Source organism: Haliotis rufescens, unplaced genomic scaffold, assembly GCF_023055435.1.
Source record: "Haliotis rufescens isolate VD_foot unplaced genomic scaffold, xgHalRufe1.0.p SCAF_5, whole genome shotgun sequence".
NCBI classification, from domain to species: Eukaryota; Metazoa; Mollusca; class Gastropoda; order Lepetellida; family Haliotidae; genus Haliotis; species Haliotis rufescens.
The window spans coordinates 55,183,550-55,198,531 of record NW_025964223.1 but is presented as its reverse complement, the minus strand read 5'-3'; the positions used below and the strand labels follow the sequence as shown (position 1 = coordinate 55,198,531).

The window sequence follows — 14,982 nt, the reverse complement described above, 5'->3', positions numbered from 1 at the left end:
GATATTTTTACAGGAGAATATTCATATTGAAATAGTTGTATAAGCGTTTAAAAATTAATCCCTCCTGTAGTTATCCAAGGAATAGATAACAAGCTAATTGGTCTGTAGTTTGAGGGTCGCTTTTCCAAATAGCATAAGATATTGGCGACTTATTGTGCTTCTGAAAACAAGGCGATTGTGACTTTTTATCATTTGTTGGTTTAGGGATTAGGGATCCGCCGACCGTATAAAATCAAGAAAGTAGAACAAATATAATATTGTCAATGAAGAGTCTTTTGGTATTACAATCGAGTCTGAAATTCCAACAGCAATAAAATTTATAAAAAATAATTTTGCAATAAAATATTCCATAAATTATTTTTATAGGGACTGTCCCGACAAAAGATATATAGATATATAGAGAGTTTTTCCAATATCTACCGACCATATGTTTTCAAAGGAGACAAATACAAAAGTGTTTTTTCCGTTTTTTATCGACCACCTGGAATTCGAACACACAGTAATAGGATCCTGGCACACACACGTGACGCAACTCTGCACAGCGAATTACGACGCTTATGAAATCTAGGCAACCATTAATCCCAGCCTGGGATTTGAGGGGGTTAATAATAAACGTGACCCTTCACAAACACAAGTCAATGTGATGTATTAACCTCCTAATTAATCCTGTTAATCATGGCGAAATCCGTTTCCCCCTTTCTTTATAATGGAAACCAATTATGTGTTTGTCTGTCAATATTTTAATAGCAATGTCATAACGAAACACTTACTTTTTTAATATCTTCTCGTGACCCTTCTTGTGTTTGTTGGTAGCCCTCGCAAAACACTACATCTCAGACACCCATACTTATATATAACATATTATGAAAACGTTTGGTCCGAACCACAACTGACACTATTTATACAACAAAAGTTTTCAGTATATTCTTCTTCACGAATATATAGTGTAATTAACTAATACTTATACTGCATTGGTCAAATATAACATGTACATGTATGAACATATCTAGATGTTACCTGCGAGTAGGATATATAATACGAGTGTGTGAGTGAGGTGGGTTTTAACGCCGTTTTTGATAATATTTCAGTTGTATTACGACATGTCAGCTTAATGTGGAATCGAAGCCCGAGGTGAGACATGCCACGGACGTTTACCACTTTGGTAAAACCCATGAGCACGGGTATGGTGCAGAAAACCTATAAACATAATTGGGGCGTATCGGGATTCGAAACCACGACCATAGGTTTCTGGCGTAGAAGGGGCAAAGTCTGCACAACGAATAGAAGCGCCTAAGACGACCGTACCCCTCTTGCCCCCATATACCGTCAAAAGTTGTTTAGTTGCTTTAATATTACATTATAATTTCTGGTACGAATGGCCAGTCGTCTATAGCGTCGTCATCGAGTCGCTTAGGCCTGCCAGTAGACTGTGGTCGTGGGTTCGAATCCAAGATTCGCCCTCATAATAAACTATACCCTCATTCTCATTAAAAACCTTACCAAAGTGGTAAATAACTGTGTCAGAGCTTCATAAACACTCCGTGCTAAAACAAAAACAATGTTCAAAATGTAGTTAAACCCACTCTTTAATTCCATTACTGTATTAAATCAAGATCAGACCAAAATCAGATCAAGATGAATAGGATGTAGATTTATATATAATCTTCAAAGCGCTGATGTAATGGGCACTAAGGTCCATTGATTGTGTACAGACTCAGAGGTCCCGTGTGGCCGATTGCCACAGGCATGTCGGTTGGAGGTCAAAGGCGTCTTATAGTAATCAGGCGTGCTGACTGGGGCCTGCATGTGCTGTGTTTGCAACAATAGTGGGACAACCAATAGTTAATGACCAATTGTTCCTAGCACCCAATCTTTGGATGGCTGTTGACAGTCACCACTAGCAACGACATCGTTAACGACGGGTGTATATAATACCCGCATGCAAGACCTCCAGACATATCGTCATACCTGGCACTGTGTTGGAGTCTAAAACATCAGCATCATGGGCGAGTGGTCAAATGGTCTTCTTGGTTGTTTCAATGACTGTGGATTGTGCGTTATAACCTATTTCGTACCCTGCTACACCGCAGGAAAAATTGCAGAGAAAACTGGTGACGACTGCTGTACCTATGGATGTTTAAGCATCTTGGGACCTATCGGTATCTACACCCGAGCCAAAACCAGGGCAAAGGTCAGGGAGAGCAAAGGAATCGAGGTAAACATAAAAAAATAATCAGACTTAAGCTTTGTTAAAATGTGTTTATGCATGTACAATATAGCGCCACACAGAAGTACATTTGAGCTCGTCACACGAAAAAGTCCTTTTCTTGATAATTTACTTTATGTAACTTTAACTGATATGAATCAGAAACTAGCATTGAAGAAACAATTTCCAGTTTTATAAATGTTATAGTTATTCAAGGAAGTGGACTAGGCAGACATATTCATACGATCACATGTGAAACTGTTAGTTCTGCGAGTGTTTCATTTTATTAACTACAAGCTACTACAGTCTTGTGCGATCGTATTTATATGATCATTGGACCAGTTAATATATTTAACATTACCATTGTGCTTGTTGTATATCTTTGATACACTACTGTTCATTGCGATAGAAGGGAAGTTTTAATAATGTACATTACTTTACAACAAAATTTATAACTAAAACGATGTTTCACTTCATTAATACCTAAATGTTAATTTCTTTTGAGAATAGACGTCATGCAACTATTGCACATACGAAGCTATCTGATATATACAGATCAAAAGAGTGATCATGAATATTTTTGTGGAATTTGTTTTGAAGTGAAGACTGAACATATAATTTCATAATCTTTACAAGATCCCCAACTTTTTGTAATCAGTATGTTTGTATACAGTGTACAGAAAAAAATCCCCTTTTCTTCTACATTTACTAGCATGTTTTTCAATCCATCATATACATGTAAAGAAGGGAAGTCTGTGTTGATATGGCATGGACGTTGAATGACTTCATTTGTATTTCAGGGTGAATTCTGCAACGATTGTATCATGCACTGGCTCTGTGGCATCTGCTCACTCATACAGGAAGCTCAGGTAAGAAGGATTAACATTCGAGTCATCAATAGAGTCCCCTGATAGAGTTTGAAAATTGCACCTTCATGCCCAAACCACCAGTTTGGTAGGAGGACATACAGCACTCCCAACCAGGGCATGCACATGAAACTGACCTGAATGTGACCATATAAAACAATGTACCTTCCGTCCTCACTGATGTCCATGTCATAGCAAACGCGTTGAAAAGTATCTGCATGCATCACCACTCACATGGGAGACCATTACATCAAAGTTGAAATGCATAACCTGCCACTGGCACAAGCCAGGAATTCTTAACACAACAGGATTTATTCACAAATGGTCCCGAAGCACAATTTTGAAGAGTGTACTGATTTTCTATGGACGACAAATAGAATCAAGACGATAAACTCTGCGCTTTTCCATAGGATTGGCGTTAGGGCTGGCAGCTAGGATTATCTTGTCGTGGTGTGAGGCTGTTTGACATGTCTACACATAGTTGTATAGAGGCGGGTGTCACATGTTAATGGTTGTGTTTCAGCGTGGCGATAGTTGTCAGGTGTTTCTGTTTCGTTTACTTGTTGCTATGGACCCACAATTTACAATCACCCAAGGTCTTGCGCTTTAGTAGATGGTCCTTCGTTGTGACTATGGTTCTGTGTTTTATAATTAATATATCATTACTGTCATAGATCTCTGCAAAAAAATAATTGCCAACGTATAAGTTGATATTATAAATTAATAACTGAAACTGATTTTAATCTGTCAAATGAAAATAGGTACGCAACACGTTTCTTCAACTATTGTACAAGTGAAATATTACGTGATTCAGAATATAGATTATTGTATTGTATTGCAGAGAACTCTTTGAACTGAATACGATGGTTTAGAATCATATGTTCAATGAGTGAGAAACGTGTAGGTAGAAACATGTATGAGATTATTCAAGTATCCCCAAGGGGCATAACTCGGTACAGAGTGTCTATGTCACAACACACTGGGTCTGTCGGTTTTGAGGAAGGGATTACGTTGATGCACTACTTTTATTTGATGCAGTGGAGTTTCGGACGTAGAAAGAGTGTTTCTGTCAGGCACAAACAGGCAGCAGTTTGTTTCAAATTAAAGTATACTAAGAAGTGCTTAAATTCCACGTACAACAGTTTATCAGCACTAGTGTCGATCTACGGATTGATCGATTGGGTATTCGATGACCTCAAAAACGTGTCACTAGTTATGGCTTGACCATGTGCATTTCTCTTTGAATGGATCCGCTTTGGCGTTATGACATGACACCAACAAAATATCAGACAATCAGGAACTTGGATTGACTCTTTATACATGGCATGTATGTGTTTGTTTAAACAACTTCAATTCTCCCCTTTACAGGAAGTAGACGCGCTGGATCGTGGAAGCCAACAACAGGCGATGTCCCGACAATAAGTGTCTTCCTCGTCTGTCAACCACACGGCCTCATGTCAATCACTCCGTCCACTGATGACGTCATCTTTTTCTATCTTTGATACGACTGATGGGTTCAACCCATTGTGTTGTTGTCAAACATTTGATCCAGTCAGCTTCGTCCAAAGATGAATATTCAGCGCTCGCGTTTTTATGAATCTACATGCAATTTATCATGTCACATATTCAACTTGTGACGAAGTGTTTTGAATAAAGTATTTATCTTTATATTAACATTGTGTTGAGTATTTCATAAGAATGTTGAAAATGCAAATGACAAACTTTGTAGTATCTTACAGCAAGCATGGGTTGCTGAAGACCTATTATAACCCGGTGGTCACAATGACTCTACCAGGATTCGAACGTTTTGTAAAACACTTATAACATTTATATTTACTGTGTAAATAGTAGAATTCAAAACACGTATAACATCATCTGTAATGAAAATACGACGTAAGGTCTATTTAAGGAATATTGCTTCACATATTTTTCAGCATTTATGTACCTGTTTTGCCTACATTATTTTCATATAAAATTAATCCTCTTTAAGTCAAAGTCCTTGTCAGTATTGTGGTGGTATTGACGTTTCAATTTGATAAGTAGAGGTCACATTCGCCTAAGTAGTTTTATAAGTAAGATGAAATTAGTTCCACTGACAATGTTCATTAATGTCTACCAAAAGAAATGTAAACACACTGAAGTGAGTATTGACATAATATGTTTACTGCATGATGCGACAATAACGTGAAAATCTGAATACACACACGCCGAAGACATGGTTCAGTGTGTGAAGCCCATTTATAATGTTCACCTGCCGCGATATTACTGGGATATTGCTGAAAGTGGCATAAAGCCATTCTCACTCTCTCACTGTGGTGAAAGGCAACACACACCGTCGAACCAAAATATGTGGCCGGCTCGCACACTGACGGGGAAGGGACGTAACTCCACCACTCTCCAACCATACATTGACAGTCAGTGTTAGTTGCTTTTCCAAATAGAATAAGATATAAGATATTGGCGACTTATTGTGCTTCTGAAAACAAGGCATATTTAACGGTGAAGTGGTGATATTTGCTTCATGTGACTTTTTATTATTAGTTGGTTTACGGATCCGCCGACAATATAAATCAAGAAAGTAGAACAAATATATTATTCTCAATGAAGAGTCTTTTGGTATTACAATCGAGTCTGAAAACAGCAATAAGATAAAAATATTAAAATTTTAGCAATAAAATATTCCTCAAATTATTTTTACAGGTACTGTCCTGACAAAAGATATATAGTCTCTCAACGACCCACAAACAGAAATTGAGAGTTTTTTCAATAACTACCGACCATGTGTTTTGAAAAGAGACAAAAACAAAATTGAAGTGTTTTTTCCATTTTTTTCGACCACCGACTTCAGGTTGTGATAAAAGTAGCTAATAAACAAGAGGCCTTATCGGATTGATTGACATGACGAATCTGGAATTCGAACATACGATAATAGGATTCTGGCACACACATGTGACACAACTCTGCACAGCGAATTACGAATTACGAAGTCTAGGCAACCCATAATCCCCGCCTGGGATTTGAGGGGGCTAATAACTGTGACCCTCCACACACACAAGTCTTTGTGATGTATTAACCTCCAAATTAATCCTGTTTATCTTGGCGAAATCCGTTTCCCTCTTTCATATATTGGAAACCAATCGTGTGTTTGTCTGTCAATATTTTAACAGCAATGTTATAACGAAAAAAATATATTTTTAAGGATCTTCACGTGATCCTTCTTATGTTTTTTGGTAGCCCTCGCCAAACACTACATTTCAGACACCCATAATTCACTATAAACAAGTTTGGTCCGAACCGCAACTGTCTCTATTTATACAACAAGCGCCAGTATATTCCTGATAACGAACATACAGTGTAGTTAGCTAATACTGATATGCGTTTGGGCTGAAGATAATGTCTTGGTCAAATATAACCATCTTCCCGAGGCAAGTGAGTTAGCTGACTATAAAAGTCTAGTTTCCACCCTTGCCGAACTAGGCTGGTATTATGAAGTTACATTTTGGCTGGACTAACGAGTCTATGCATAGTCCAATCAAAATCGCGCTCCGAAATCGAAATCCGGTTCGTAAACTGTCATGCAGATTTCGGTCGATTGCAAGATTTGCAAAGCATGTGCACCGCTAACTCGTTGTCAACAGATATAATCTTAAACTTTTCATGTTTTTAATCAAGGTGCTTGCGTGATTTGATGCACTTCGAGATGTAAGACTCGTTTTATCACAAAATAGATCTTGATTATCGATCAGATCGTCTTGAGTGGGCGCTGCCGTTTGTTTGAAGCAAATGCAAGTGATATGTGAGGTGGAATCTGATTGGTCTATAGGAGAGGCAGAGAAGGGACATAACTCGTAAAAGACAACGGTGGCGCTACGATCGAGCCGAGGAATGTCAGCTTAGTTTGGCAAGGGTGGAAACTGGACTTTAAAGTTAGTTAACTCTCTTGCCTCGGGAAGATGAATATAACATATTTGAACAGTGTTCTTTTATATCTAGATTTTAACTGAGAGTAGGATAAATCATACGAGTGAATGAGTGAGATGGGTTTTAACGCCGTTTTTGATAATATTTCGGTTGTTTTATGACATGTCATCTTAATGTGGAAACGAAGCCCGAGGTTATGCATGTTACGGACGTTTACCACTTTGGTAAATCCTATGAGCATGGGTATGGTGCTGAAAACCTAGAAACATAATCGAGGCGAACCGGGATTCGAACCCACAATCATAGATTTCTATGCCCAAGGGACGCAACTCTGCACAGCGAATAGAAACACCTAAGACGACTGGACCACTCGTGCCCCCATATATCGTAAGAAATATTCAGGAAGTTGTTTAGTTGCTTTCATATTACACCATAATTTCTGGTACGAATGACCAGTCGTCTAAGGCGTCGTCATCGAGTCGCTTAGGCGTGCCAGTAGACTGTTGTCGTGGGTTCGAATCCCAGAGTTGCCGTCAATATAAACTATACCCTCACCCTCATTACAAACCATACCAAAGTAGTAAAAGCTATGACCATCGTCACTTAACGCTTTATTCACACTCCGTTTTGTATAAAAAATAATGTTCAAAAGTAGTTAAACCAACTCTCTCACTTTTAATTCCATTACTGTATAAAATTAAGATCAGATCAAGATGAATAGGATGTAGATTTAAATATAATTCTTCAAAGCTCTGATGTAAAGGGCACTAAGGTCCATTGATTGTGCACAGACTTAGAGGTCCCGTGTGGCCGATTGCCAAAGGCATGTCGGTTGGAGGTCAAAGGCGTCTTATAGTAATCAGGCGTGTTCACCGGGGCCTGCAACAGTAGTGGGTCAACCAATAGTTAATGACCAATTGTTCCTTAACACCCAAATTTTGGTATTCTGTTGACAGTCACCACTAGCAACGACATCGATCGTTATGTCAGACAGGTGTATATTATACCGGCATGCAAGACCTCCAGACATATCGTCATACCTGGCACTGTGTTGGAGTCTAAAACATCAGCATCATGGGCGAGTGGTCAAATGGTCTTCTTGGTTGTTTCAATGACTGTGGATTGTGCGTTATAACCTATTTCGCACCCTGCTACACAGCAGGAAAAATTGCAGAGAAAACTGGTGACGACTGCTGTACATATGGATGTTTAAGCATCTTGGGACCTATCGGTATCTACACCCGAGCCAAAACCAGGGCAAAGGTCAGGGAGAGCAAAGGAATCGAGGTAAACATAAAAACATAATCAGACTTAAGCTTTGTTAAAATGTGTTTATGCATGTACAATATAGCGCCACACAGAAGTACATTTGAGCTCGTCACACGAAAAAGTCTTTTTTCTTGATAATTCACTTTATGTAACTTTAACTGATATGAATCAGAAAATAGCATTGAAGAAACAATTTCCAGTTTCATAAATGTTATAGTTTTTCAAGGAAGTGGACAAGAGAGACATATTCATACGATCATATGTGAAACTGTTAGTTCTGCGAGTGTTTCATTTTATTAACAACAAGCTACTACTGTCTTGTACGATCGTATTAATAAGAGCATTGTACCAGTTATTATATTTAACATTACCATTGCGCTTGTTGTATATGTTTGACACGTTGCTGTTCATTGCGATAGAAGGGAAGTTTTAATAATGTACATTACTTTACAACAAAGACTCTTTGCAAGACAATTTATAATTAAAACGATGTTTCACTTCATTAATACCTGAATGTTAATATCTTTGGAGAATAGACGTCATGCAACTATTGCACATACGAAGCTATCTGATATATACAGATCAAAAGAGGGATCATGAATATTTTTGTGGAATTTGTTTTGAAGTGAAGACTGAACTTATAATTTCATAATCTTTACAAGATCCCCAATTGTTTTGTAATCAGTATGTTTGTATACAGTGTACAGAAAAAAATCCCTTTTCCTTCTACAGTTACTGGCATGTCATTCAATCCATCATATACATGTAATAAAGGGAAGTGTGTGTTGATATGGTATGGACGTTGAATGACTTCATTTGTATTTCAGGGTGAATTCTGTAACGATTGTATCATGCACTGGCTCTGTGGCATCTGCTCACTCATACAGGAAGCTCAGGTAAGAAGGATTCACATCATCAATAGAGTCCCATCAAAGTGTTTGAACATAACACCTTCCTGCCCACACCACCAGTTTGGTAGGAGGGCACTCAGCACTCCGCAACCAGGGCATACACATAAATCTGACCTGAATGTGACCATATAAAAACAATGTACCTTCCGTCATCACTGATGTCCATGTCATAGCAAACGCGTTGAAAAGTATCTGCATGCATCACCACTCACATGGGGTATCATTACATCAAAGTTGAAATGCATAATCTGCCACTGGCACAAACCAGGAATTCTTAACACAACAGGATTTATTCACAATGGTCCTGACGCACAATTTTGAAGAGTGTACTTATTATCTATGGACGACAAATAGAATCAAGGCTAGAAACAACATGTTAGTTATATAATACTGCACAAAAGCACTATACAAACATTGCCATCAGAGCGAGTGGGTGGTAAGGTTTTCATATATCAAACTACTATGGAAACCAGTTTGGATCGAACCAAGGTTTGTGTGTGAACTCCACACCAACTGGGCTGCCATCTGTCGAAAACAATTCAGTGAGTAAGTGAATCAAACCAGTTCCTCGGGTTTAAATACGTTAATGTCAAGACTATCATAGCAATTACATTTGTTAAGTTGGGTAAAAACTGTCCTAATTTCACATTTGATTTACACTTCTTAAAGGAATGCTTTGTCAACAACAATGAAGTAAAATAGTTGTGGAACTGCGCTTTTCAATAGGATGGGCTTAAGGACTGGCAGTTAGCATTATCTTGATGTGGTATGAGGCTGTTTGACATGTCTACACATAGTTGTATAGAGGCGGGTGTCACATGTTAATGGTAGCCCCTCCATGTGGCGATAGTTGTCAGGTGTTTCTGTTTCGTTTGCTTGTTGCTATGGACCCACAATTTACAATCACCCAAGGTCTTGCGCTTTAGTAGATGGTCCTTCTGTGTGACTATGTTTATGGGTTTTATAATTAATATATCATTACTGTCATGGTTATCTGCAAAAATTAATTGTCAACGTATAAGTTGATATTATAAATTAATAACTGAAACTGATGTGAATCTGTCAAATGAAAATAGGTACGCAACACGTTTCTTCAACTATTGTACAATTGAAATATTACGTGATTCAGAATATAGATTATTGTATTGTATTGCAGATAACTCTTTGAACTGAAAACCATGGTTTAGAATCATATGTTCAATAAGTGAGAAACGTGTAGGTAGGAACATGTATGATTTTATTCAAGCACCCCCAAGGGGCATAACTCGGTACAGAGTGTCTATGTCACAACACACTTAGTCAGCCGGTTTTGAGGAAGGGATTACGTTGATGCAGTACTTTTAATTGATGCAGTGGAGTTTCGGCCGTGGAAAGAGTGTTTCTGTCAGGCACAACCAAGCAGCAGTTTGTTTCAAATTAAAGTATACTAAGAAGTGATTAAATTCCACATACAACATTTTATCAGCACTAGTGTCGAACTACGGATTGATCGATTTGGCATTCGATGACCTCAAAAACGTGTCATTAGTTATTGCTTGACCATGTGCATTTCTCTTTGAATGGATCCGCTTTGGCTTTATGACATAACACCAAGAAAATATCAGACATAAGTGAGTGAGTGAGTTTATGCTTTACGTCACATCGGCAATATTTCAGCCATATCGTGACGAGATCAGACAATCAGAAACTTGGATTGACTCTTTATTCATGGCATGTATGTGTTTGTTTAAACAACTTCAATTCTCCCCTTTACAGGAAGTAGACGCGCTGGATCGTGGAAACCAACAACAAGCGATGGCCCGGCAATGAGTGTCTTCCTCGTCTGTCAAACACCCGGTCTCATGTCCATCACTCCGTCCACTGATGACATCATCTTTTTCTACCTTTGATACGACTCATGGATTATACCCACTGTTTTGTTATCACACACTCGATCCAGTCGGCTCACGTCCAAAGATAAACTTCAGCGCTCACGTTTTTATGAGTCGACGTGCAGTTTATCATGTCGCATTTTCAGCTTGTGATGAAGTGGTTTGAATAAAGTATTTATTGTTTCATTAACGTATCTGTTGATTATTTCATTAATAAGGAGAAAAAGCAAGTGGTTAGGGGGTGGGTGGGAGTATCATATTCTAATCATATTTGGACCAGATGAACCAGATGTGGCAGACGAACTGGGCTGTCCAAACTACATGTGGAGGAAAAAATCAGTCGTTTAGTCAACAAAGAGTCACTTGCTCGGGGTGTACAAGCTTTATTATAGAAAAGATAAAGAACTACTCCCGTAAACCAGGCAGTCTGAAGTTGCTTTGATGCACAAAACCGACAAAACCCTTTTCATGTTCACAAGACATTTCCACCAAAACAGAGTCGATTGTACGATTCCGACCATATTATGAGCACCCGAACAACCTCTATATATTTCATACCCAAACACCCCAACATCCCAACAGTGTCAGTGACTTGTGCCCGTAGAATTTATTCGTTGCACGTGTTGCCAACTGTTCACTTGCGTAACGATCTCTTGACCTCTGGCTTCCAGAACGGCTCGAAGAAAAAAACAAAAACCCGACGATCTCAATATTTTGATTTTCATTTTTCGACAAATGTAGCTATTTGTACTTTACACCATTTTTGGTGTAGGCGATATATTGCCCTTCGGTCGGCAATCATCCAAGGCCCCAGACAAAGTTATGTCGAAAAGATTCTTTGAAAAAATGAGTTTGCCGGACATCTAATGTCGGCTATCCTGTGGCCTCCTTTCGGTCGCTTGTATCCGACTGTGCGTGTTGCATTTTCCCTTAAATAAATGTGCCCCATTATGATCCGGTAGAGAAGTAGTTTGCATCAACCCATGCTTACCGTTATGCTATAGATGGCTAACGAAATCGAGTGAGAATCGCTGACTTGGTTGTCGCCCGGTTCTGTAGGGCGATGTTTATTATGTCAATCACTCGATTGTCTGATCCATGCCCGATTATTTACCGACGTCCGTCGTATAGCTGTAATATGACTGAGTGTTAAACAACAAAAGAAGATATATGACAAATGACACATTTTATTTAATGTTTCAGCCTCATGGTCCATAGTACGTAATTCAATGAGACTAAAAGTAATGTGCGCAGCAACATACTTGATACTTGATAAAAAGGCAAACAAGAAAAAGTGATATTCATTTGCTATGCGCTGCAAATTTTACATTCTACAAATAAGTGCATCAATGTCATTTGAGGAACGATAGCAACGTTGTTGAATTTTCAATTTGTGTGACAATCAACGAAAGTTACATATCATTCAGACAAGTGCCTTTCTATTTGCAAGAAGTAATGCATATCTTCCAGGTTCAATAATTGTTATATTACAGGAGTACGTATTTAGATACGTTGAGGAAGTAACTTTGTCATGCCAAGTCTGGTACTTCGGACTGTACAAATTGATGAATAAAATGGTCTACATTTCCACAATCTTGGGCAATCAAAACATAGGGGAACCCAGTTTGAAAAGTTTTCGATCTACACCAATACTTGATACAACGTGTAAATTATATTTCACACAAATAATGCCTTCCAACCTTTCCAAGCACAGTCGTATTTGAAACTGTTTCAGATACACAAAAATGACGTTTTAAAGACGAAACCTCATGTCTCGGAGCTATACATTAAAATAGGAGCTATCTTAGTCTCAAAGATTGTCACAACAGTGATTGATATCTTTTAAGTAGAGAATACACATGAAACGTTGCCTTTCTTGCAGACCAAACTAATCCAGACGAAAAGAGCTAAATAAACTCAGCGGCAAAAGAAAGTATAGGTAGGTAATTTGTAATGTTCTTAAAAATAGCGATAACTAGTGGAAAGTGGGTATTGGGAATGTGACTGCCCAGGAACAGGTACTAAATAACACCTCACCCGAACGCGCCACCTTTGACGGCGCTCGTGCGGTGACAAAAAATGGTGACAGGGGTTTCCCGCCTATGGCATTAACTGCACGTGCATGTTAGCTGTATAAATGCGTTCGTCTGCAGGGTATAACCACACGTGATAAAAGCACACAAAAGAAATGCCACGACTGTCACAGGAGCAGAGAGAGAGAGACATCGGTATGGCCGAAATGGGGCAACACAGGTTCAATTTGCCAGAAGGCTTGGTTGTACACCATTGAAAGTAGCCAATCTGATTTAACGGTACAGACAGACAGGGTGGACACAGGACAGGCCTAGAACCGGGTCGACCCCGAGTGACAACACCACTGGAAGACGGTCAGATATGGCTCATTCACCTGCGAAACAGATTCGTAACGGCGACGGCGACGGCGACGGCGACGGCAGCATTAGCGTTGGGACATCCCCTTAGCCAACGCACAGTACTACGACGACTTCGTGCTGCTGGAAACCGAGCGTAACGTTCTTTCCGAGGAATGGTACCGACTGCTCAACATCGACGCCTGAGACTGCGATGGGCGAGGCAGGTTCGACGCTGGCAAGTGAGAAATTGGCTTCGAGTGCTGTTTACTGATGAAAGTCGGTTTAACTGGTTTCGAAATAACGGCAGAGAACCTGTTTATCGACGCAGAGGGGAACGTTTGGCTCCGGCGTGTATTCGACGGGGGAGGTGTCATTGTTTCAACACGACAATGCCAGGCCGCATACTGCAAGAGTGACTCGGAACTTTCTAAACCAGCAGAACGTTGACGTTTTGCCCTGGCCTGCCCACTCACCCGATATGAATCCTATTGAACATCTGTGGGACCATCTTGACAGACAGATTAGAGCACGCTATCAGCCTCCCGTCAACAGACAAGAATTACAGCAGGCCCTGAGAGACAAGTGGCAACGGATTCCAGCCCACGTCATCAGAAGACTGACGTCATCGATTAGGCGGCGTATCACAGCATGCATTGAGGCAGCTGGAAGTCATACGTGCTATTGAAGGCAACTGTGTCGACAATGAACTTGTAGTGTCTGACAATGTTTTGGTGACATTTCAGACAACTTTTGAAAATGAAATTTCTTACCCCACCATTGTTTACCTTGAGCTTACATTACCTTTGATTGCAAAATTTCATTCCAACTGTGGTTGATCAATCATTTGTTACCCCTCCCTAGATTATATTATAATTCACAACAAAACCTCTCCTTATTTTTTTTATCGATCATGAAACTCGACCTATACTTTCTTTTGCCGCCCAGTTTTTTTATAATGTGTTACAGTTTGCATTTGCAAACCTCTATAGTGCCACTTCTTAGTTTTCTTTAAGGAACTATCATTTCTGATTTTTTTTATAAATAGTAGATTTATTCCTGTTAAGGTCTAAGTCCCAGTTATTAGAAAACATATCTAGCTTTCTTTGCAAGCCAATAACAAAACCATCAATTAAAGATATATCATCAGCAAACAAAAATGATAGGATTTTATTTGTGTGCTGGAAAACAAAAATACCTCTCTAGCCTAGCTCCTTTAACTGATTTGATATCAACTGTGATACCAGACAGCATCTAAGTCTACAAATACATTTCGGTCATGAAAAACTTCAAAGAATGTACGTACATACATGTAGCAGGATAGGCTAGCCTTTAACTATATGTGCACGTGTTTCCAATACTGCAAATGAGACTATTAACACTGATCCGTACAAATGGTTTTACTTTTATTGTACATAAAGAACAAGATACAGAACTATTATGACGCTTATGCATAATGAAATGACCAACTATTACAAACCAATTAGTTGTTCGAATTTGAAAACAACAACTGATTATTGTTACTGTAGAATTATACTTTCAAATCTAAATTAATCGTCTTTGGACAAG

At 39.0% G+C, this 14,982-nt stretch overlaps 2 protein-coding genes across 2 annotated transcripts; both read left to right on the top strand.

The window, feature by feature from the left end:
- The first annotated feature begins 1,945 nt into the window (after positions 1 to 1,945).
- On the top strand, positions 1,946 to 4,746 carry LOC124125852 (protein PLANT CADMIUM RESISTANCE 2-like). The gene is made up of 3 exons (XM_046489228.2): positions 1,946 to 2,215; positions 3,007 to 3,075; positions 4,441 to 4,746. The coding sequence occupies exons 1-3, from the start codon at positions 2,003 to 2,005 to the stop codon at positions 4,492 to 4,494; spliced, it is 336 nt and encodes a 111-aa protein (XP_046345184.2). The 5' UTR covers positions 1,946 to 2,002; the 3' UTR covers positions 4,495 to 4,746.
- Positions 4,747 to 8,010: 3,264 nt separating this feature from the next.
- LOC125371555 (protein PLANT CADMIUM RESISTANCE 2-like) lies at positions 8,011 to 11,234 on the top strand. Its single transcript, XM_046489236.2, has 3 exons — positions 8,011 to 8,280; positions 9,090 to 9,158; positions 10,929 to 11,234. The coding sequence occupies exons 1-3, from the start codon at positions 8,068 to 8,070 to the stop codon at positions 10,980 to 10,982; spliced, it is 336 nt and encodes a 111-aa protein (XP_046345192.2). The 5' UTR covers positions 8,011 to 8,067; the 3' UTR covers positions 10,983 to 11,234.
- Positions 11,235 to 14,982: the final 3,748 nt, after the last annotated feature.